General features: G+C 41.4%; 1 protein-coding gene across 6 annotated transcripts in view; it reads right to left on the bottom strand.

Annotated features, from left to right (window-relative positions):
- Positions 1 to 1,305: 1,305 nt before the first annotated feature.
- ST3GAL6 (ST3 beta-galactoside alpha-2,3-sialyltransferase 6) overlaps positions 1,306 to 25,786 on the bottom strand; it is a 44,146-nt gene continuing 19,665 nt past the window's right edge. For 4 of the 6 annotated variants that reach the window (XM_026112315.2, XM_026112313.2, XM_064520931.1 and 1 more), the window contains 9 exons: positions 25,362 to 25,430; positions 23,978 to 24,055; positions 20,990 to 21,093; positions 19,575 to 19,638; positions 14,465 to 14,560; positions 12,720 to 12,906; positions 11,510 to 11,647; positions 7,881 to 8,033; positions 1,306 to 5,997 (listed from right to left, as the gene is read on the bottom strand). In XM_026112315.2, coding sequence (XP_025968100.1) covers positions 5,917 to 5,997; positions 7,881 to 8,033; positions 11,510 to 11,647; positions 12,720 to 12,906; positions 14,465 to 14,560; positions 19,575 to 19,638; positions 20,990 to 21,093; positions 23,978 to 24,055; positions 25,362 to 25,430 — 970 coding nt within the window. In that variant the 3' untranslated portion in view covers positions 1,306 to 5,916. Of the gene's footprint in view, positions 5,998 to 7,880; positions 8,034 to 8,177; positions 8,428 to 11,509; positions 11,648 to 12,719; positions 12,907 to 14,464; positions 14,561 to 19,574; positions 19,639 to 20,989; positions 21,094 to 23,977; positions 24,056 to 25,361; positions 25,431 to 25,786 lie in introns of those variants that run through there. The other 2 variants (XR_003261094.2, XM_026112317.2) reach the window with 2 other exon arrangements.

Raw genomic sequence — 25,786 nt, 5'->3', positions numbered from 1 at the left:
CAGTATGTTTCCAGAATATATAAGATATGTTGAAAGCAAATAATTTTGTATTTAAAATTTTTGTACTGATTTGAAGAAAATATCTTATTAAATATCTTTAAAAAAATCCTCTCTTCATTGAACAGAACAGTTATAAGGAACATTCAACCCATTGAATTCACACAATCGGACCACAAGGACCCTCTGAATCCATTAAACAAACGGATATGAAAAAAAATTAAGACACTGATTACTCCCCATCTGCTGGCAAAACTTGCCCTAATGCTGTGCGAGGAACACACTGTGCTGGCACCGCCTTTATTAGTGGCAGGTGGTCGCTGGAGACCTGGGGGACCGTGCAGAGCAAGGGGCTCCCTGCAGGCAGCCTGCAGGCATCGGCACGCACCGCTTCACGCTGCGCAGCCCTCCTGGCACACCGGCACCGAGGAGGCTAGCTTAGAAAGGAGCGCAGGATGGGGTGGGGGGGATCTGACAAGTCTGATGCCTGTGGAGATCTCCCAAGTGTCTGTACTCACCTAACAGGCCAGAGGCGCTGCTGGCTGCGCAGGCCAGGAGCTGTGCGCTGTGTTCCTGGTTTTCGCCATGATTTGAACACAGTTTTTCCTGTTTTTCCTCCGTTTTTTCACCCATGGCAAGAAGCTGGTGTCAAAGTGGCAACCAATCTGTCACTGATCTGGACTGCTACTCACCTGTGGACAGTAAGCCACGTGCACCTCCACCTGACCTCACCTCAAAGACAGGCATTTCCTCCAAGCTGTTGGACTCCCAAAATGAATGCACTGAATATCCACTTGTGGCAGGCACTTTTTTTCAAATCACCCTCAGACTCTCTGAAGCCAGTGGCTAAGCAGCTCCTCTCTCCTCTCCATCTCACTTTTACAGGGCAGGGGGAAAGAAAACAAAACAAAGTATCATAAGCAGCATCTCTCACTTGGTCCCCATCTAAAGTCTTGCATCACACGCCATCTCCTCTTTTAAAAGTCTTTTAGCATTCTCCTGGATGTTTCCAGTAAGACAGGTAAGATTAAAAAGCCCAGGAAACATTACTATGAAGAGGATGCTCTTCATTTTACTCACAAACATACATCCCAACTTTGCTTTTACTCAGCCTGGAGTGATGTTTCCACCCCCAGTACAGTTCGGCCTACCTGGACTGAAAGATTTCCAGTCCCGTTTGCCCTGCTCACTGCAAAAGTTTGTTCTGAAACTTGATAACACATCTAACAACAGCATATTTACTTCACGCAGCACTAATAACGGGCCTGGACACACACAGAACTGACCTTGCAAAAACAAGCCTGAGGGAACATCTTTAAGACAATTTATTCAAAAGAAAATAATCTCTTTCCATAACATTCAAAGTTTCACTTGAAACAACTTTTAAGAATGTCTTCAAAATACAGTTGGCACTTTAAAGGCATATAAAACTTAAGACAAATGGCAAATAAAATAATTACTTTTACTGAAAACAGATGTTGATCCTCATGTGTTCTTAAAATCAGACTCTACTTAAAAGTTAAGATAATTATACTACCTCTCAGGGCATTTTTAAAAGAAAAACAGTGTAGGAAACAAGAGGTACCACTCACGGCTTATTAAACACCAAAGCTGTGATCCTGTATTAGCACCAATACAGAGTCACTGGAAATGTGTTTTAATAAGATCTTTTAGGCACTCTAAGATTCACATTTAGTGCAATAACTTGTGGCCTTCTTTCTTACCTCAGTACTTCCCTTAATTATCACAGCAGAGGAAATAAAATACTTTCCTGACAGCACAAAAAAGGAAAACACCCTAGAAGTCTGAATCAACAGAACTTTTAGTCAATACACATTTTCCTGCTGATTTTAAGTGTAATTTGGTAACTTAGAGCTGGGCCTTTGTGAGGGTGCAGCATTTCGGGACGGAGAGGGTTTGGGAGGGAGGCAGATAAAATATAGGAGCATCTTTGACTGTAAGATGCTATTGACTTGACATTTAGCAGACTACTGGAGAACAGGAGAAGAGGAAGGAGGAATGAGTCTGTCTGACTTCACAGCTGATACAGAAAGATCCATAGGAGATACCTGGCATCTAACATAGTTCGCTGTTACCAGACGTGGAAACAAAGCTCATAGCATCCTGGAATACAAAATTTGACAGCTTCACTACTGATGTTGTGATCAAAATAATGAGCAGCTTTCAAAGGCAAGTTTCAGTGCAGAGAATTTAACTTCAGGACTGCGAAAATGGAAAAAGAGAAAGTCTTTTAACAGCAACTGACTCTCAGAAAAGACCAGAGTATTTGGAGTTAGCATTATTGCTTTTTCAATAAGAGTCCCAAGGCAAATCTTTGGTTTTGCAAAATGACTTTGAAAATGTGTGCTCAGGTAAAACAGACACCATGAACTGCAGATGTTATTGATAAACACATTATATATAGTTAGTTATTCTTGCCTATGCAGAGTGAGTGTAAAAATGATACCTGTTCTCCAGGCAGAATAGCAGAAATGACCATGTGAAGTGGAGAACGCTGATGAAGCAGCACTGGTGTATACAGAAGCCTATCAAAACATCTTACAGAGGAAAAAATAAATCAGTTAGCTAAAAAAACCTACTCGCCTGTAAACCATACTTTCAAAAGACACAACCCTACAGTTTATGACCAGCTCTTGGCTCAAGCTCAAATGAACAGGTCTGTCTAAACGCTACTCAAAAAGTCGCTCTGTGACACCAACCTCAGTGTAGACTCAGCATTCCTGCAGGAGGAATAGAAGTGTGGGGGGGGGGAATGCAAATATCTCCATCAAAAATAGGGAAGTTTAAGAAATATAAAAGAGCAGCCAAGAGAGATAAATGCCTGTAGACAGCATACTAAATACATAGGGAAAATATCAAAAAACAAATGAACAAACAAATAAAAAAAAATCCCAACCCTTACACACCAAAAAAAGCTGATGCAGTGAAAACAAGAATAAAGGAGACTACCGTAAGTAAAAAGAGTTTGGGGGCACAACTTGTTTGTCACAAAGTCTTTTTGCTCAGTTATTTTGTGAGGATTCTAAGTATAACAGAGCACAACCAAAGAAAAATGAAGAAAACTTCCCTAGGAAAACATTTGGAGAATAAATCAGTAGATTAATGGGGATAAAAAATCTCTGGAGAGGAAATAAAGCAGAGGAATTAACTTCATCTTCAAGAGTACAGCTCCCTACCGTCTCCTCCTGCGAAGGACATAGGCTCGAGAAACAATGGGAAGCACCATCCCGAGAACCAGTGGCTGTGAGGACGGGGCAAGTTAAAGAGCTCTCCAAGATTAAAAAAAAAATTAAAAAAAAAGAAACACCTCCCAGTTAACCTACTGGATGAGGCTATGTGGATCCAGCTGTACTCTTTGATGCAGCCGCAGGCAGCAGAGAGCTCTGCAGTGCTGGGGAGCATCAGGGAGCCCAACTCTGCGAGAGAGCATGTGTTTCTGGGGGGAAGCTGGAGCCCTCCATTTGGCCTGGTGGGAGATCAACCAGGGGCCTCTGTGTAAAGAGAGCTTTGGGAAACACCTTACCTTGGTATTCTTTTCATATGCAATTAGTATTGTCAGTAGCCTAAATCACTGCAATTCTGGTCCTGTATAATCACATATGAACCTTTCTAATTAACCAAAGTAATCACCAGAAAAAAAGGCTGGTAAAGTTCGAGACAATAGTGTATGTTTTCAGCTGAAGAAACACCTATTTATATTCGTATTTTCAAGGAAAGGCCTCCTCAAAGCCACAGAAACATAAAAAACTGAACCAGAGCCCTTCTGTCACCTTGTGAAGAAATTCTGGTTTCCTCCACCACCGCAGTCACCTGCCCCAGTGCCCCCTAACACCTGCACAGCCTTCCCCCCACTGAAGGAGAAGCAACCTCCATGTGGTGACAGCAGCAGCCGGCCGTGCCCGAGGGACACGCATCCAGCTGGCAGGATGCTCTCGGGGCACAGACCCATGCTGGGGACCCATCCTCTGCCACCATTTATGACGTTTGGCTAATTTCAAATATGTCCAATTTGCTTGAAACTGGCCAAAGTTCAGGATTTATTAGGTGAAAACAGTACGCGATCACACAAGCCTCCTCTCCTCTGGCTGCGACTCCCCCTCCAAGTCACACTGCACTCGGTAATGCCCAAACAGCAGAGCCAAGCAACTAAAGAGGGAGATGAAGAGAGCTACAGGAAGTTTCTAAATACCTCACACTCTGCAAGAAAGAAATAGGGAAAGGTAAGATGGCTCTTTGGTCCCGTCAATACTTATTCCTTGGCACTGGTGCAGCAGGGCAGTTGCGTTCACCACTCCTGGAAACTGTCAGCTTCCAAAAGACACAGGACTGCACTCCCGACCTGGTAGAGGTTGTACTCATGTTTTCCAATTGCTTACACTGCTCCTAAATATACTAAAGCTCTCTATATCATTTTATTGTAAAGTAACAAAGGTTATTCTACCAACTTCAAAGACTTTTTTTTTGAACTTTGTTCTTTCTTTAGATGATCGATCAAAATAACCACAAGATCTTCAAACAAACCTGCCACAAAAAAAAAAAAAAAAAGAAGATACATATACACCTTATGAGAGTATTAGAACAGCATGTTACTTGTTCATTCCATCTTTGATAGCTGTCAAGGACATTCCGAGGCTGATTTAAACTTAGATATAAGCTTGCCTGAGACAATTCTGTACAGGAAACATAACTGTCCCATTAAATAACTCAATTAAAATCCCAAGTAAATTCCCACTGCTAAGTGATTTAGTAAAGCCACATCCTTTAAACCTAAGTATCGAGACAGAGGAGAGGTAAACAGTAGCCAAACTGTAAATTCAGCTGCTGTACATCTTAGATATTCCCTAGCATACACTACTGCAAAATATGGGAACGTTCATTGCTCATATTGATGTGTTTCAAGGCTGGAAACACATTACAGCATCCAAAAAATGAGATCGTGCTGGTTTGGAAAAATATATCTTGATCCTTGGGGAGACAGCAGGATACACTGGATCCTGTCGTGGAGATCTAGGAATCCAACAAATGTGATCTCTTAATTTAAACTCAAGTGTGACCTTCTCAGCTCCAGCTCACATTCCTGTTGTGGTCTGGGGGAAGTGATGGCTCCATAGATGCTATTAAGATAAATCTTCAGTCTTCATACTCCCTCTCTTCTAAGTCAAATCACCAATTGTAAAATTTATTGGACACACAAGAGGGGGAGGATGTTTTCCCATAGGCTGGTTCAACACGAGCATCGTCAATACCAGCAGTGCCACAAGTCAGACCAGGGGGTCTTCACCTCTGACTGATGCAGACAGCGGTTCGGAGTGGACGACCAGTCCAGGCTGTGGCTTCTTTGCTGAAGACGGTTGCCCTCTCCTCAGGAACAGGGCAGACTAAAACCCGTACGCTCTGCATGTCCCCTTACTCTCCAACATACAGTAACAGTTTATAGACATTGCTTTTAAAGCCACTTTCATGCTACCAGAAAAAGATTCAAGACTTTACATCCATCTATTAATTAAACATTAGTCTTCTCAGTCTTTGGACAGTGTAATTCTTTTGGAGGACGACATTGGAAAGGAAGATATTCCAAAGGAGTAATCATTTGGAAGAAGTTCTTACTGATAAATAAATGATGTGCACCACATTTTTTTATACATCCCTGATACCTTTAGCTGAAAGTTTCATGGTTTTTTTCCATTATTAAATAGATTCACAGAAATTCAGGAAACTCTGTTTGCAATAGCCCGTTGTCCTCAGCCTTAGAAGGAGCTTCTGCCTGGTGAGGTTTCTGTGCTCCTTTTAAACAGTAAACAGTTACACTGCACTTAAAAAATAAAAATGTCATACAAAAAATAAAATTTGTTGAAATCTTGAAAGTAGTGATTGTTCTTCATATTTTCCATTCAGCTTTCAGGTCAAATTGACCACGAAGTTCTTGTCTATAAGCTCCTTCAAAAATTTCTGTTCAGCATTAATGTTGTGGTATTCATTCTGAAGAAATGCAAGGGAATAAAAAAAAAAGAAAAAAGAAAAAAGTTAAATTCAAATTATTACCAGAAGCATCACTTTGTTGCTTTCCTTCCAATCACCTGTGTTACCTGGAGGATATAAGCGCAGGAAGGCTGTGAGGAAGGGACTTTTAAGCACAGGCTGCAGTACAGTCTCCCAAGGAAAATGGTGACACTATTGCTCAGAACTAGACTAGACTTTGTAACGAAAATGACAGTTTTTCAGGGGCAGGAACAGATGAGACATGCTCTCACAGTGATTAGTAAATCTCCCAACTCCTAACTGTGCTGACAGGAAGCAGCTGCATAACCACATTTACAACACCAGGAGTCAGAAAGTGACTGATCCTCAAAGCTGGTTTCAGGTCCTCCAAGAGCAGACACCAGAAGTTTATACAACAGACCTGCCTCGCCAGTCAGTTTCTACACAGTAGGTCAAAAGCAACCTATCTTCCACGTCCCCTCACATAAGAGCCTGGATACAGGAGATCACTGAGGTAAATGGATTTCTCTGTGCTGTCCTCCAAGACAGGCACTGAGGGCTTCAGGGAGTGCAAAGAACCTGCCTGTCAAAAACCCACGTAAAAGGCGGTGCCTCAAGCAAGTTTGCTGAAAACCTTCATACACAGAATCCAACAAATTAAAATGAATGCAATACAAATACTGCCTAAAACACTACACACACATCAAACAATATTTAAAACACAATAATACTAATGAATTTATTACTTTTTTTTGGGGGGGGGTAGATTAAGTTTTAAGATTTTATCTCTTTTAGGAAGATAGAACAGATGTCTAGTCAACCAGCGACTGACGTTACTGAGGCTTTGGATATACTGCAAAAAAGCACCTGCGGAGAGGAACCTGAACATGAATATTTGTTTAGCGGCAGAGGAAAACTATCTCAGAGCAGAGGACATCTAGGATTCATCAGCAAGACATGAGAGGCTCCTATGGATACTGCCCTTATCTCTTGCTGTGGGAAAAGGAGGGAGAGAGGAAACAGCCCTAAAAGGGACCAACATGCTGCACTGCGGGTCTCAGCACATGGAAGAGAAAATCGTGCTCACGCTGAGGTAAAGGGCCCAGATGGAGATGCTGGGAGTACAGAACTGAGGGCAAGAGCAGACACCTAAAAGAAAACAGAGAAAAGACTGTAGGGAAACAGGAGCCCTTCCCTCAGGGATGGGAGAAGGCCTTCTGCTGCTCCCTCCCCAGGTGAGCTGTGGCTTCCTCCTCCTAGAACCAACTTTTTCCTCTCTTTCTACCACAACCACCATCAAAGAGCTGCTTTTCTTTTCTCTTTTGCATTTCTGAAGTTCAGCTCTTGTCCTAACTGCAAGTTTGTGCGTCTTCCACTTCTTCCTTTGCCCTTCACTCTTCTTTTTTTTTCTTTTTTAAAGAAATTTTGGCAACTACAAAAAATTTTGCACGTAGCTGCCAAAGAAAAAGAGAATGCAAATATGAACACTGCTTACTCATGTTCTGACAGTGCTAGTAAAATATGCTTACATGAACAAGAGCCACATAGCTTAAAAATAACACTGGTAAAGCAAAATAGAATGTATAAATGGACAAATGTAATGCAGGCATTGTAGGATACGGTGCAGCACTTAATGTTAAAATCAACTCGGTAGTCCCTCCATAGCTGACACAAATATCATCATCCACATTTTTCAAAAACAAATAAAGAGTAGAAGAAACACAAGCAATATTAACCCATGAGCAGCAGACCCCAGGAGAAGACTGCAGACTTTTCTAACCTGCAGTCCATGTTTTTCCTTCTGATTGCATTGCCTTCCCCACTTATAACTAACAGTTGTATTTCCCTAAGCATGCCCCTCAACACAAACAAATGTACATTACCTGCATCATCTGAGACATCGTGTCATTGCCATAATAGTGCAAGGAACCGTTTCTGTCAGTGAAGTCATACTTGAAGCCCGCCAGGTGAACTTCATGGCATATGTGAAACGCTAGTGTAATGGCAATTAGACCTGTTGTCGGATGCTTGGGTTTCTACAACCAAAGCACAAGGAACACGCACATAAATAACTGGCAGCTTGGCAGAAACGGCAAACCTAAGACCAAGGGCAGGGGCACTCATGCAGCCTAGCTCTCCTACAACGCATGGCTTTGTGGCTGGATGCCCTCAGGACTCACAGGGAGTAAAACGCTGCCTGTGGCTTTTCCACGACCAAGGCGCCTGCAGCGTCAGCCTTCCCTGGGATTCTCTGGTTTGAGTAAGAGCTGAGCCCACGCTGTAGCCTTTCCGTCAGCTGAAGCAACAGTAAGGTCTCCCCATCTCTCTGCTTAGCAACCTACTTCCATGAAACTGGTCAGACTTCAATACATTGGAGACCATTTCACCTCTGTCAGATTTGACTGAATTAGCGGACGGGTTCAACAGTTTCTGGATGATGGAGACAAATGAACAGAATAATGTGACATGTCTCATTTCTTTATGAAACCAGACTGAAAGCCATTAATGCTATTGCTGCATTAACTTGCCTATACTTGAGCTTTTTCAGAGCAGGGAAATTCCAAAGGAATAAACTTTCCCCTACCATTTCCACTAGAAGAAACGAAACTGCAAATAAAACTACTTCTCTATACAGCAAGTTAGTTCCAAAGTAAATGCAAAGTAAGATATCAAGAGCAGGTCACAAATAGTTTTTAACTGTGCAAAACAGAGCACCTAAGTGAAAATTAGTATTTCTTACAAGAACAAAGAACAACTGCAATCACCTGTCCTATCTAGTGATCAAGTACACTGTTGTTTTAACAGTAGCTAAAATGATCTAAGGAAGTAAATGAGGCAAGGTTTGTACCAAAAGGTAATCTGTTTCATTAGACCAACCGATTAAGTTGAGGGAAAAAAATCCTCACAGAAATGGAAAAAGTTTCCAGTCACATACACCCCTCCTCGCTAAAATAACCATTTTATCAGAGATCAAAGGAGCCAAACATTTCTAGCAGTTGGAGTCAAACCTCAAAACTGGACATAAAAATCATGTGCTTTTTTTTTTAATTCTTACTCAAGCGCTCAGTTCACTTGCCTCTGAAAACAAACTGGCCAGAACAGGACTGGACAATTCTGCATAGGCAGGAAGATGTGCTTGATGATACAAAAAACTATTTCTTTGTATTATATGACAAATGAACAACCTTCCAGGAAAAAGTTATTAATATCAGCTCTGTAAGCTTAATAAAATGTCAAAATTGATCCATCACTTTTTAGGTAGAATTTTTTTTTTTTTTAACCTTTATACAACCTCCAGCGTACTCCAAAAACACCACCAACATAAAATGCACATAGTTGCCTGAGGGCTCTGCTGATTAGTAAAATAACTTTCTGCCTCTGGGGACCAAGATCATAAACCCAGTCATGCACCTGTCACAATGTCCATACTAGACAGGTTCCCAAAATTACAAGAGGAATGTTACATGTCAGGATTAGTGCGATCTGTAAATCTCAGGAATATCACAAGTTAAAACGAGCTCTGTTTACCTTTGGCTTTCATAGGCATTAAGTTCACCTCAAAAGAATATATTAAAAAAGTGAAACTACTTTTAAAAGAAATTGTCATGCTTCACGCATGCTGCTTTGTCCACAAAAACTCCAGGGAAACCAGCATTTAACTTCATGAAGGAAGAAGCCTCTATCAAGCAAAATGATTTTCTGTGGGTTCTGCAGAGCAAAACTTGTCAGTGAAACACTCAGAATCGGACGCAGCCTAGCAATAACTGGAAAACCTAGACCTATAAGAAAGTTTATTCCGCCAGGCGTATTTTGTGGGAATTGGCAGAGATTTGGAATGATTCTGCAACACATTTTGGCTTTGCTGATCCTGCGGCAGTACATCTGATTTTACAATTGTTCTTCCCGGATCCCTTAACATCGCCACAGTTGCTAACATAGAAATAAAAACGCTTGCTGGACTGAGCGTGAATGCACACAGATGAAACATAATGCTGGCTTAACGGAAAAGGCCAAGAGAGAGCAAGAAAAAACACTAGCAGTGTTCAGCATCTCCTCCAGGCAGAGGGGACTGCAGCCCAGAACAAGGGAGGCAGGACCAGCCCTCACCAGGAAGGCACCACAGCAGTAGACGGCTCCAGAGCAGATCCTGCAGAGCCCCTAGGATGGGGCAAATGGGACATGGGCATGGAAACGTGCTCCAAGCACTGGGTTACTCTGCTCTGGCTCTGCAGAGAGCACACGTGTTATCCAAAGTGGCTTAGCAGCCTGTGCCTCTGCATCGCCACCGGGACATCACACATCTCTGTTTGGCTCACTCACAGCATTGATTTTACTTTTACTCCCACTGAGGAAGGAACACACACGCAAAAAAAAAAACAAAACAAAACAAAACAAAAAAACCAAAACAAAACACGACAGAAGGGACTTTGGGAGTCATGATAGCCTTGGCCATCGGGCCATCAGGTGGCCCTTTAGCAGATCATTAGGCTCCCAACTACTCTGCTGCTTTTTCCCACCCTCACTTGAAGAGCTGAAATGCCACAGAGCCTTTGCAAGCATGCAGCTGAACTGGGAATTCCAGTTTGAGAGTCAATAAGGGAGGCAAAGCCACTGGTAGACTCAAAAGAAGGAAAAAAACCCTAAACTGAAAAAAACAAAACAAAAAAAATCCACACACCAAGAAACACCCCGAAAAAGACAAAAACAACTCCTAAAATATTAGAAAGATTAAGCCAGAAAAGATTAAGCCGGAAAAAAGGCTGTGGTAGACACTCAGTTGCTTGATGAACAAAACAAGGAACAGAACTGTATCTGTACAAGCATTTATACTAACTGGCTCCTGGTCAGGCCTGGACTACACAGAGGAGGTCTCCACCTTGAAGCCTTACCTTTCATCAAAAACAGTCTTTGGTCAGAAATTAACAGCGGAAATGTATTTTTGTGTCCAAATAGTTGGTCAGTGCATTACAATGCTTGGCATCAAATCAGTAAGCACAAGAATGATGTTAGATATGTCACTATGGCAAGGCTGGAATATCCTGTATGGTCCCTATTGCCTGCCCCCCACAGCAGAGTGAAAATGCAGCAATGTTAGAATTAGTGGCTTTCTAGGTTTCTCTTTGTTGGTTTTTGTTGCTGTTTTTTAAGCTATATTTAATAATTCAAGACTTCTTAATATTTATATAGAGGCTCTTCAAATCTGCTATGCTTCAAAGCTTGTCCCCCTTTTCAAATTTTGTAAAATGGATTATCTCATTCTGCAAATGCTGTCTCATCTAATATTGATCATAGAACCCATAAGAAGAGATTTTGGCATACAAAGCTATACCCCCCCCTTCTTTCTGGACTACATTTTCCCATCTTTTTTGAGCATCACCTAAACCCAAACTCATGCAGCATGAGCCTAAAAGATGTTCTAATACAGTCCATTATAATGAAGAGAGAATAACTTCTGACTTCACATTTGGTTGCACGTAACTAAAAGGTTAATGACAAAAGAAAAAAAACCTACCTCCTTTCTGGGAAATCTTGTTGGGAAACGAAGCCATTCATATGCTGTTTTTCTGGTGATGCTGGGATCAAGTATCCTGATTTGACTAGATTTGTATATCATGTTCAAAGCTGGTTTCTTCCAAAAGCCTTTAGCACTCTGCAATGGTCAAGTAAATACACATTTTTTAATTTTATAAATCATTGGTTTTGCTTTTGTAGTTTCTCTAGATCTAACCAAAGTGAAATCTGGGGACAGGAGGTTGAGGAAGAAAAGGAAGGTTGAACCTCCTGAAGCTCAATAAATGCATATGCCAAATTGTGTTCCTGCAGTAGAATAACCCCACGCAACTGCACAGGCTGGAAAACAAGCAGGCCTTGATAGAAAACACACACCAGCAGTGTGCCCTCAAGTCAATGAAGACTAATTGCATAGTTGGCCATATTCATAAGAGTGTAGCAAGCAGGTAGACAGATGGGATCATTCCTAAGTATTCTGTACTGTGTCCAGCTGTGGTCTCACGAATACTGTTCTGGGCTCCCCAGCACAAGAGAGACAGTCAAACTGGGGCCAGTTCAGCAGAGGGCCACTAAAACGCCCTGCAGGCTGGAGCACGTGGCTTGCAAGACGGATCTGAGGAGGCTGCCTTTGCTCAACCTGTCTTCAGCTAACTGGAAGGGGAGGGAGGGGTACAGAAAAGACCGAGTCAGGCTCTTCTCAGAGATGCACAGTGAGAAGATGAGGAGAAATTCTACGCCATGAGGATGGTGCAACAGTGAAAAAGGTGCCCAGAGAGGCTGTGGAAATATCTCTGGTGATATTCAAAACTTGTCCTGAGGAGGCCCTGAGCAACCTGGTCTGGTTTTGAAGCTGGCTCTGCTTTGGACAGGGAGTTGGGCTAAAGACCTCCAGAGAAAAATCCCTTCCAATTTTATTCTGTGATTCCACTGAGTGGAAGGGCTAGAGCACATGCACCAGAATATGAAACAGTGCTCGGAAGAGAATAAAAAAATATTTCCAAGAGGAAAACTGCTTTGGGATGAAGAACTGATCAACTGTGAGGTGAGAAAGACTACAGAAGCATATGATGGGAAAGGGAAACTGAACAGACTGACTGGGAGATCTGCAGCTCCTCCCAGCTGGGATAACTAAGGTTAAAGGATGGACAGATATATTACAAGCAAGAGATGTGTGGCAAGCCAAGCCAAAGCGCATAAATAATTAAACTCACTATTTTCTGACCACTTAATATCTCCCAAATCCACTTTAAATCACGTGGTTTGAAGACAACGAGAACAACAGTCGTATTAGGGTCATAGTGGACTGGATCCGAGAAGGTGGATTCTGGATAAGAAAGGCGGAAAGTTGTCCTCCTCCCAACATCCTCTTCGTACCCTACAACAGGACCATTATTCATTCTGCAGAGGATAGACAGACACAGAGGTGGCAATGACTATCCCACACATCCATTCTTACTGTGCAGTGGTCTGTAGGGCAGACAGCACACCCAGGTACACAAGGGTTTAGTGGCACAATGTCTATCACGTTACATGGTAGATGAGCAATTACAAGATGCTTCCTGCACTCACCCTCTAACCCAGAGGCATCAAGCACATATGGGAACTTGGCTTAGATGGTTTAGAATACAATTACATGATTGCTTATCATGTATCACTTAAGCAAAAGGCCTTCTGATTTTGGCTCCAATGAAGAAACCGGAGAAGACTGAAGAATATCTGGCTTGGAGAATTACTGATCGTTCTATTCATGCCTCTAGATGATCCAAATCATTCAAAAGGCAATTCAAGAATGTTTCTTCACTGAATACAGCATATGGGGACAGAGATTATGGCTGTCTACCTGATGCTGATACAACTGTATGCGTGCAAGCACGTGTATGTATATATATGTATACACACATATAAATGTATGTGTACATATATAAAAAAAAGCAAATGTGTACCATATTTATGAAACAGTTTTGAATTTATAGCTAATTGTATTTAAATGAATGACAGTAATCTATGCAAGAATGTCCATTTCATAAAGAGTAAGTAGATCTACAAGGAGCTTTTGAATTCAAAGATTATATTCAAATATGTAAAAGACTTTAAAAATAATTCACAGAGCTAATATTTGCATCATTTCACTATGGCGAAAAGAAGTGCTGCCCCCCCCCCCCCCCCCTTTTTTTGGTAAAGCATAAAGCTGTCATGGAAGTAAAATTTCCTAAAGAGGAAGACTTTATCTGATTCACTTTCTGTAGTTTTAAGTTTATAAGAGGAGCTATAACTAAAGAATTCCATGTGCCTCATTTCAGGTTATCAGCATGTTTTTAAAAGCATGTCAAATTCCAGGTTTTGTATAAGGCTTTTTATGCTACTGTTTGAATACTGAAACGGTGTTATGAAGGAGCATTGCGACTGATGGCAAAGTAACAAAAATGAGGTTGACGCAATCTTGAAATGGACAAACTGAAGTGGCAGCTGAGGAGCTCTGATGAAAGGTGAGTTTGAGGTGTCAGGTATGCTACCTGACAGGACACTGACAGGCAGGAGGGCTGCTTAATCACTTGCCATCTCAGCTTATGCAGAAGAGGAAGCGGTTGTATCTTTTTTTCTTACTACACAGGAAACTTGTCTGGGATGCTGCTTCACATCAAGGGGCAAACAGAGGGCTCGAGGCTATCGCGTGCTCAGACTCATCTCTGATAACAGCACCTTGCAGGTGCGTATCTGTAGGCTGCGCCGGCTGCACGCCCAGGGTTCTTTTCTCCCCCATATCAGTCAGTCTATGCAACACTGATTTTTTTTTAATTATTTTTAAATGAATGCATGATAGATTAAGTAATTTATAAAACAGGAATTTTCATCCATTTTCATTTATATTAATAACTGAACTCCAAAGATACTGTCTGAAAACAAATGTTTGTGATTCTCTGCATGTACAGAAAATGAAAAGGAGAAATACTATTACCTTATTATCACATCGTACGAGTCAATTTTCTCTCCTAACGTCTTATTTCGAAGTACTCCTCCATTACCAACCACAATACACCTTCGACAGGCAACACTGTGGAACAAGCAGAACTTTAATACTCACCATTTCACTTACATCATTAATACCAATGTTGAAACATCTGCCTTATGGGCATTTAATTGATTTGACAGGACTATAAAAATATGTTTAAACATGTCACTATGAAGTGCACATTATCCTGAAATAACCAGAGGGATATGCTTGATAAACAGCTGCATTCTCATATGAATGGATACAAATTAGACAGTATTACTAAGCATCTAGAACACTTACAGGAAGCTATAAATTACATATTATAATACATCCAATCAAAATAACTAATCTTTTTGAATTTGGAATATATTCACAGTTAAAATGCACATGGAAAAAATATACTCTATAAATGCAAATGCTAAACCTATGCAATGAAATTCTAATGGTAAAGTTCTCCAGTAAGCTGTCCCAGGTCTTCTAGTTGTCTCTTTTGCTCTATGCTGCTTTATTTGTAAGCTAGTAACATGTGGGCTTTGCTTTTACAAAGAAAGCAAACAGGCTCGCTGCTGTGTTTACTCCACAAATCTTGACTCTTTAGGGAAGTTTTACATCCAATACGTAAGACTGCAAACTCCTTCTTCATAGCACAAGCATTTTGGTTGTAAAGTGCTTCTTTTAAATTTAGAGCAAAAGCTGTTCACCAGCTTGGCTGCTGCAGGAATGCTGGCAAAGGAAAAATACTGGTATTCTGTTCAGGCACATTCACAGCTTATGGAAGATGAATCCTCTCCCAACATCCTGCTCACAGGGTTCTTCAAACAAGAAAAAGGCTCTATGCCATTTCCTGCTATAAGGGAATAAGTAATAAAGAACACTAAAACCTATATTAAAGGCCCAGTACTTCCTCCAGTATTACTCGACATGAATGAAAACAGCCTGCTCCAGCCCAGACTGACTGACAGCTCAACATACAAAGCAGTCCCCTCTATTTCCAGCAGAATTATTAATGTAGTCATGTACTACTGCATGTGGTCTGGGGAAAAGGGCCCATGCCCAAAGCCAATGCAGACAAACTAAAGCTTACAGAGAAGGTGAAATGGGAACGAATGCCTTACTCCTACTTTTCTAACAACCACCAAGGAGTTCAAAAGAAGAGCTGGGATGTCAGCTTCTCACCTGCAGCTCCAGGGCCACATCTGCAGAGGCAGTTGCCTGCATTTCCTAAAGAATTTTTGATAAGCCTGTTAAGCAGCTCTAAACCAGCATGCCCCTGTCCTACAAAATCCAGCACTGCTAAATACAGTTCTCGGGATGGACTGACATGCAAACAGCTAGCATACCTTTCTCTAGTGTTTCTCAAACAACTTAGTAAAAGCCAAATATGCATAAAAAGAATTTGAGCTAATGCCAAAATTCCATGCAATTTGGTGTCTCAGAAATTAGAGTGCTAAAAACCTGTTGATCCCTCTTGTCCCCAGTACGCCCACAAAATCCTTTTCTCTCTACTCCAGGATTGCTCCAGCCCATTCATTTTCCAAGTAGTTTTTCAGTCTGGTTTTAAGATCTCCTGACCAAGTACACAGATGAACATATACATCCTGGAACGTTTATGGTGGGAGGACGGGAACAGAAATATCCGTTTTTCTGAATTATGCTTCATTAGTCACAGCTATACCATAGAGTTCAAAGCAAGATCCTGGCCTATGAAGAAACAACAGCAAAGAGAAACTGGAGAGGGAAAAAAAGAAAAAAAAAGAAAAGAAAAAAAGAGAAGGAAATCTGGACAAAAAGCGTAATCAGTAATTGATGAAGGCAGAATGAGGGAGAGACATGAAAAACAATACTAGTGTACAGATCTATCATTTTTTCAGTGGTTTATAGAAGCACGCTGTAAGTTTCAGTAGTCTTAAACTTCTCAGTTCGCAAAAGCCACATGGCTGCAACTGAATTACCATGAGCAATAACTGCTACTGGCACCCTAACTCACTGCGGTACCTCCTGGCTAGAGCAGCCCTCCCCAACACGCTGCAGAGAACCTGGCCTGGCACCATCTGACACATCAGGCAGGAAGTCATCTTCTGGTCTCAATAAGCAGCAAGAAAAATTGCTCCTAATTTTGCTGAACATTTCGTTTTATATATCTGACCAGTTGGTGTGAAATTATAGAAATGGTGTTGACTCCTTCACAGTTGGTTTATATTATTCTGACCGTAATAAGCAGCCAAAAAGTTACTTTGAGAAGGCACTGCTGGAAGTATCCTTTGCAACAAAGTTTTAAGGGATTCCTTATACTGTGCATCTTCCAACTTTCGGCAGAAGCTACATTTATGAAGCTTCTTTGCTACATCAATCCCTAGCTATTGCAATGGTGCCTTCATCTGGTGTAAAACTGAACAGCTCTTCATTTTCTCCTCTTTGTACTGCACACCTGGAACATAGCAGGACACACTCAGGGCACGAGTGGGTAAAAGAAAGTGTGACATTAGAGCTGGGCGATCAAGGTTAATTGCATCTCCAGAAGCTGGGTAGCTGCTCTCGAATCAAATCCAATGCCTCTTCCTCCTTATTGACAAATACAGTCTGGATCATGTTCAGGACTTTTTAAGAGTTGATTAATACTACTTCAAGGAAAACCAGAGCAAAATGTGAAGTCTGACAAAGCTTTCAAATTCCAGCCCCACTTAATAACAAGCCTACTCAAAAAAAATTTTTATCAGCTGCCTTCAAATAACCAATAAAGCATCTAAGATTGGTATGTGAACTTTTGAAATAATATCAAAGTCAGCAAGCAGATTAAATACACTTGATGTTGAACATAGTCAAACAAATTAGAAAGACCACCTTTTAATCTCCATCAAGCTCAGGAAGTCAAATAATGCCAACTCAAACAGGAAATCTCACATTAATGCTCTATTTCTGAAGTATTCCTTCCCCCTCCGCCCAGTTTTCAACTGTCTTTAGTTACGATAGTAAGCCTATGTCTGCAACAGCATAGGTCCCACTAGTGATGATAAGCAGCAAGGGAAATTGTTTATGCTAGGGAGTGGCTAACATTCACACTTGTGGGCTAACCACACCAAAAAACAGAACATAATCTCAAGGAAACCTAGGTATGAAATGGAGATAAAGAATATGTAGCAAGACCGGACTGCATTTAAAGATATTTAAGTTAAACTGACACGTACTTACAGTAGATCACAGAAACCAAACATACTGGTTTTCAAGAGACTGGTTACTGGTTTTCAAGCATGCATAGGAACTATAAGATTACTCTGCTGTTATCATGCAATTTAAATCTGGACCTGTATATACCCCAAATATATCTCAAAACCTAAATGTAATCCCTTAGTCACTCTCTCAAACCATTGCCCTAGGTCACACCGTGTGAAAGTCTCTCTTAATTGAAAGGCCAAACATTATTTTGCTTATTTTGTTTATGCTGAAATACTAAAAGAAACATTTTCCCACTCATATAAAGGAAAAATATTGTTAAGTGGAAATGTAGCCTTTAAAGGTCAAAAAGCTTACATCTTCCACATTCCACTGAAACACTGTTTCTTTGGGGGGGGGGGGGGGGGGAAGAAGATCTGGACTTCAACTCTTTCAGCACCCCCCCCATCCTCCAGTAGCCTGCTGAGGAATGCAAATTATTTCCTTTGAGGTTATTTGGTAAAAGAAGGATGCAGAGGTCATATTTTGTTGACTCACTACTGTGTAAATGCATTTGGGAGAATTTACTGCTGATAAATTTAGAGCCCTAAGAGCGCTTGTTGAGTACCTACGAGGGAACAGGCGGACTGGGCGTTCAGCGGGTATTCTATGGATAAAGCGCTAGCTTGGAAAAGCCTCCTCCTACAAGCAATTCCACTGAAGTCCATGACACGATTCACTTCGGTAAGGTTTTGCAAAGCTGGACTTTCACACAGTAAGAATCCTACCTTACTCTGGAAACCTGCACTATCTGAAAAAAATATCCTTTGTAGTTCGCTGTATACAGTTCTTGCATACAAATACAGCTCATGCACATAGATTTGATGCAAATGTAGCCTAACATTCATGAAATTATTTTAAAGCATTTTACTTTAAATGTGAATATCTTAGAATTAGATACTAAACACAGGGAAAGAAAGGCGTAGAGGAGGTGAAGAAAACAGTAAACAAACAAAAAAATCCCACTTGAGTTGGACAGGACAGGAAAACTACATATTAAAAATAAGTCTTAGGTTTGAACACAAATTATTTTGTTCATATTCCAACTAAGTTTTAATTAAAATATGAACCTTGCATTTGACTTGAAGCAATAATGCTCTGTTTGATCTCCTTGATTAAAACAGCCAAGTACAGCCAGCCTCGACATTATTTGCATCCAGCTCTTAGATATTCTGCATATTAACATGATACATGGTAGGTTCTCAGCCCATGTGCTTGAACGCAAATCTAAGAGGTCATTTGCATCACTTGGTAAACACATCATTTTAGTACATTTGCCAACCTTACTGTCCTACCTACAAAAATAAACACATCGAAAGCCTGATGAATTGGCTTCTATCCAAGAGATTTAAACAGGACGATGTAATACGTGGAAAGTGCGTTATCTAGGGCGTGTTCCGTCCTGCACTGCGTTCTGCACAGATACAGCCACAGACTGATGACTGCTCGCCTCAGATGTTTTCTGAGGAGACAGTTAAAGTAAGCTAGTTCCCACTAATAATGACTTTGAAAGAGGAGATCATAGGCACTTTCAGGGGTGGATTCATTTTCCTTACGTATAAAATGACATTAAAGGAAGATGGCACTGTGTTTAGTTAGCAAACTCCTAGGGCACTTAGAAAAAAAATCCATAAGTTTAAGTTACCTCACAGAAAGATTATTCTTAAATGTTGGTGATACATATGTTTAAAACTAAACTAATTTAAACCTTGGAATCAGTTGCACGTTGCTTTGACACCATAGGTCAAATTCTCATCTCGGCTAGCTTGTGTAGCTCCAGGATAATATCGCTGATGTTGTTTTTCAGGTAAATACTGAGCATTAAAATGCAAGAACAAAAACAGTAGCAAACAAACCATCTCACCTGTCGTCTTCATTGGACAGGCCACAATTCTGCAGCTTTGAAAGGGCTAAATGAAAGAATTGCTCTAGAAAACAAACAGGAGAGTGAAGATTTTAATCAAAATACTCAGAGGTTCCCAGTTTAAGAATAAGCATGCCATCCTGACTACAGCATTTTTAGTCACAATCGTTCTTACACACGGTGCTTAAAGAACTCAAGAACACTTGTGATTTAGGGCCATATACGAATCAACGATGCCAAAGGAATCCAGGTTTCTCACAACTCCTTTCCAGAGAGCTTTTCCTGCCCTTGCACTCCCTTGTTGGAAAACAGAATGGGATTTGTACCTAGAAACTCCGAATTACAGGTAAATAAATGTTAGAGGAGTTTCCAAGACTCGCACCCTAATCGGCTTTGGTTTTGCCTTTTACCTGCCTTCAGCTAGAAGAGATGCAGCCTTGACCCAAGAGGAGGGAGCTGCACAGCCAGGGCACAGTGACCACGTTACCTGTCTTGAGAGAATTCATCCAACCAGTCTGTGCTAACTGCGAAGCGGGGCGGAGGCATCTTCTCAGCCCTCCCTCAGTAAACCTCTGCCTGTTTGCCACTTCTATAGCTCTCGTTGCAACAGGACCTGAATGACTCATTCTCAAATCTGTTTTTCCTGCTTGCAGCCCCAGAGGTGCAGGAAAACACACCATCCTCGTCACACAGATAGAGCGCAAAGCAAGAGGCTAAAGCCCAGATTTGCAAGGGCAATAAAACGGTACACTGCTCAGTGTTAAAAACTGAAGTCACTCGGACTTCATAACCTTTTCCAAAAGGGCGACTAAGGCACTTCGGGTCTCTGGCCTGGTCTAAACTGTGCCTGACCAAGGCAGGCAGCAGGCATTACTGGGCAAACACTTTGCATGGGTGTAGCCACACAATGGTGGGACTACCCTCTGCAGCCACAGTAGCACCTCCTCTGACTACAGGGGCTGGCCTTGTAAAGGGGAAATGTTGCCCATGTAACTGCCTCAATCTGGGGACCCTTGCCACAGTCCTCAGCAGGACTCTGGACCCTGATCAGCTTAGGTGTGTCGACCGAATCCCATAGCACTGACGCAGCTAATGCTCCACTGAACAGAGCACTGACTAGATATCTTCAATGCTCCAGCCCACGTACAAATGAATGCAAGCTGAATTTAAACTCCACTCCTCCAAACTCCTGCCTTTTTGGAGCTCCTCTGCTCAGAGGGGCAATCCCTAAGTAGTGTTTTGCTCATTAAAAACAGGATCCAGATCAGAGGGACTAAATAAAACTATTAAGTAGCTGCTAGGTGCCCCTAAAGGATTGGCATCAGTGAATAGACAACACCAGGCCTAGGGATCCAGATGGCCTAATGTAATTTATCTATTTACACTTTAAAAATAGGTACATACAGAACACAAACCTGCTCTCCTTATTCCGTAAGGTAGTTCAAACTTATCACTTCCACGGAATGCTGCCACTTTGACAAAATCATTCGCACACAGGAACGGGTATATTTTTTCAACGCTAATAAAGGGGAAAAAGCAAGAAATTTCAAAAATCCACATGACATACGTGAATAAACGATGTAATTCATGCAATCACTTAGTTTTCTTCTTTTAAAAACAAAAATCGATAATATTTGGTTATTTTCAGTAGGATAAACTCATGAACACAGGGAAAGCAAGCAAGTCACAGAAAAGGGGAAGATTTTACAATGTAAAATTCAGGTAGTAAGTGAAAGACAAAAAGACTAATTCTCTAGTAGTGTAAGTTATACAGATTCACCAAAGTCACATGCACTGAAGAAGTTTACACCATGAGACAGAATATTTGAAAGTAGCTGTGATCCAGTAAAACGACCAATAACTTCTGGTTTGAAAAATAAATATTCATGGTGAGAAAAAAAATAGGGGCAGCAAAGAAAACTAAAAATTATTATATATGGTATTAACATAAATAAGAAATGGATTTGAAACAAAGCCTTTAATTTGAAAATATCATCTCCTGAGCACTTCAGCATGTTTGAGAAGTGCTCCCATTCCAAACAAGTGGCACTTTACAGCTGTGTTAACATCAGTGAGTAGGCTGGGGAGACAGGAGCAGATCTATATGGCAAAACAACGTCAGGGTCTCATGTCCACATTACACACACTGCGGTGGTTTTACTTTGGACTAACTCTAGTATTATCCCACCGGCTAAACACGCAGTAGCAGCTGCAGCGCATCAGGTGTGCCCCTGTCATGCACCTTCTGGTTTAGCTTTGTCTGAAAAAAAAAAAAAAAAAAATCCAGTCCATGCGCACCGCTCTGCAATCAGAAGTGTGGCACGCGGGGATCATGAGGGTATATGCCGCAAAAGGGCGCTCCTCCTGCAAACTGCATCCCTAACACGTCACACCTTATACATGTCAAGGGAGAACAAGTCACTTGATTCTTGCAAGGGCAGTAACCACTGCCAAGAGTTATTTCACACGAGGGAAGGGACTCTGCTGCCATATCTGCCACGTCAAGCTGAATGAACAAACAGCAGATCCGATCCTGTCACATGCTCCTGTGCCCTTAACTTCACCTCATACTCAAGGCCATACACACTCACCAAACTGCCTGACTTTGCACTGATCTTGCATACTATGTCTTATATTAAAATGCTAACACAGAAGTGTGCAGTCACAAGGAGAAAACCTAGAGTCTTGACCATAAACCCACACACAGCCAGCACATGACTTGTTGATCCATTAAGAATATTAATAGCTTTAAAGGAAATTACCTCCCTCTCACAGTTTCACAAATCAAACATCTCACTCATTAAGCTCCATATGTCCAGAAGATGGTAACAGCAAAAAGGAAATCAAGAACTGGGCTACAGGTTAACGAAGTGAGATCCGCTAACTTCCTGAGACATCATGCACTAAACATCCTTGTTAAATTTAATAGCTTGCCTTGCTGTTCAGAAGCAGCTGGTAAGCTTAGCCATAATAAATAATTTACCTACTGCAAAGGGATTCTTAATTCTAGCTCTGGTTCCTTTCCAATAAATAATTCTGCCAGGCTAGAAATCCTTTCAACCACCCCAGGCTATTACGAAAGTGCACAGACCAGATCTTCAGCTCAGGCAAACTACTCCCTCATGCAAACAGGCATGAGACTCAGCGCTAGTGCTGCACCTACCTGCTTCTTGCTGTTCATCTCCAAGACCATTTCTGCTCCCTTGCACAGAAGCAGGGCTATCCTGCTACGCCTGATAAGGAGTCAGCGTGCTCCCGTTTTGTGAACAAAAGACCTAGCATCACCCCTCTGAGCTAAGCAGCTAACCGAAACCTGGGGACTAGGGCAGTGGAGGATCGCTTCGGTGAGAAGGAGAAACAAGACATCCTTGCACATTTGTTGAAATAGTAACAAGACTGAATCAGAGTCTTGCTATCTTGTACGCAAAAAGCACTAAACAAAGAAGAAATGGTGCCTTTGCTAAGAACTTTAAGGCTCCTTTAGCCAGGACTTGGTCTAAACATCTTCCCAAGCTTTCCTTAGGGCCATTCTCAGCTTTTGCTCAGATAAAACACAAAGCCAACAACAAAGTCTGTCTGCTTCTGTTCCTGCGGCAGTTCCTTGATCTCTCTCATCTAATACACATGCTTCTAAAATGGAAAACTGCTAGGATTTCCCCACACACATCTTGGATGCGCTTCTGTGACCAGGCAGCTCCTGCATTTCAGGTGGAAGCTCTTCTTTTTTTCCAACAACTTCCTTCTTCTTTAAAAAGGATGCTTCCTACAAGTATCTTAAAGCAGACGACATCTACACACACAATTCAACAGTACTATCAGAAAAGCAAACCACGAACAATCTCAAATGTTGATTTACTAAAAAGGGGGGGAATGGAAAATCTTATTTCATTAAAGGATGGGTGTATTTTGACGTGTTCATGCTCCTTTCCAGATAAATTGAAAAGATTTTCAGAATTTCTGTTCTCTGGCTGCTACAGAAATGCTTAGCTATCAAAAATCTTAAGCTCTTAATTCCAGGTTCAATCACTGAATGACTGAGTTTCAGTCTTGGACATTAAGGCTTCTTTTACAAGAAAAGAAGGGGGGAGAGGATTAGAGTTTGTATTTTAATCAAGAAAATAATTTCACTGTTTCTAGTTACCATATCTGAAGACAAAACATTTGTTTATTCACTACATACACAAGTATGTCAAGCTAGTTGTGCTGTATTGCCCAGGTGCTGAAGAATGGCAAGCTGAACAATTTGTGTTGCCAGAACCCGGAAAAGCAGCAAGGAATCCAAGCCCAATATCTTCCTGAGGTGAATCAAAGTGTGAAATAGTCCAGAACATGTAAATAATCAATAGTTCTCCTTAAATCGGCACAAGCTTTCCCTTCCTCCCACCTCCTCACATAGCACTCACCCCACCAAAGATTCAAATGCCGGTTTCTGGAGACAAGTGTCTAGTTCATTCTTTCTTTCCACAGCTGTGGGTGGCAGCCTGTAAGAGAAGAATTTCAAAGAAATACCAAGAACAGAAATATGGAACATCAACAAGCTGGGGGAACTTGGACAAACAAAACCAGTAAGCCGATTACTGAGTTACCACCATGCCAAATTTTCACCACTGCCTTTGTCTGTATTACGAAGATGGATCTTTCTGGCTGCAGTTCGATTCCTTTTACTAGTAAGGCTTTTATTTCACAGTGCTGCTCCAAGGGGTCTGTAATTTTCCTTGCTGCGCAACTATCACAGCAGATAAAACCAGAGGTTAGATGCGAGTGTCGCCTCCAGAGAAGCGGAAGCCTTCTGCTGACTCACCCCTGCAGCCCTACTAGACGGATGTCACTAGTGCTCCTCAGAGATGAGTGGGGACTCTTTCTGGAGAGGGGAGCAGAGAGCACCACACAGCATACTTGAAGAGAGATTCTTTGGGGATAAGTCATTCCTCTCATAACAAGGCCAGAGGGCTAAGACCTACACTTCTAAGCACATTCTCCCCTTAGCACTTTAGCTCATTTAAGAACAAACATGAAGCCTAGGAGGGAGGGTAAAGTTCAGTTTGAGCAACACTTGCATCTGGGCTGCATTAAGAACAGAAGGATGAAACCACCACATTAGCGCCACAAGCCAAACAGACCATTAAGGTTAATTGATTTTGGCAACCTCAACTTGTCATGTGAATATTGACACTGAGAAAGCACCCTGTGAAATATATCAGTTGGCCAGTTAATTGTTTTCTAGCAGCAATCTCACAAGCAGCATTTTTCAGAACTGCTTCAGAGAGAATGGAGGCCTGCATACATGTTTTAGCATAGATGGTCATTAGTCCAGCAAACCTAATTGTGGGAATTTACTGGGACAAGATCTGCTTATACAAGCATTTGCACATCACATATGAGTGAAGTGCACCTCTGATTTATTCATTTTTAAGCACAAACTTGTCCTTGTAGCTCTAGCTGATTTTGTTCAGGTATACCTCAGAATTGCAGATATTTGGAGATTGTTAACAAATGCTCTTCCAACAATTCATTGCTTGTTACAGACAGTCACTGTAAGTGGCCATAAATATTAGCCAAACACTGGAAACATGACATGGACAAATTCATTTCTGCTAAACATGTTACAGTCGTGTTCATAACAGAAACAGTCAATGGACACGGCTGTACAATGACCAGTTGAATAAGGAACCTAGAGACAAAGGGTATGGATTTTAGTCTCAATCCCTCCCCCCTGCCCAAAAAACCAACCAACCAACAAAAAAACAAAAAAACAAAACCACAAAAACACTCAATTGCTGAACTTACTGAGTAACTCCACTAGGCTCATAGGAAGAAGGAACCCTCACAGAAGAAGTCTGTCCATAAAAGCTAATCCTGCAAAAGAGAAAATGTGGTAACACTGAGTTTTGCTATAAAGAGGAGCCAAAACAGAGAGCCATTAATGTCAGTTGTATGCTACAAATGAGACAAATAAAGGTAAACCAATTACTCCCTTTAAAAGTTATCACTATGACCTTCATAATATAAACACGCTGTCGGCCCTGGCCACAGCTGTGCAAAGGTCAATGAAATCTTGACTTCTTAGATAAGCACCCTGAATTTTCAGGTCCCAAATCACCTATCCTGCGAACACTGGAGATAGCCAAGTCTCACCTCCCAGCAATTTGCCTTGATGAATTTCAGCACTTCAGAAAGCGCCAGCTCCACCTGCAGATATTCCCATGCATGGG

Source organism: Dromaius novaehollandiae, chromosome 1 (genome assembly GCF_036370855.1).
Source record: "Dromaius novaehollandiae isolate bDroNov1 chromosome 1, bDroNov1.hap1, whole genome shotgun sequence".
NCBI lineage: Eukaryota > Metazoa > Chordata > Aves > Casuariiformes > Dromaiidae > Dromaius > Dromaius novaehollandiae.
Note: the sequence above shows the minus strand (reverse complement) of the source record. Positions and strands in the feature narration are given on the sequence as shown.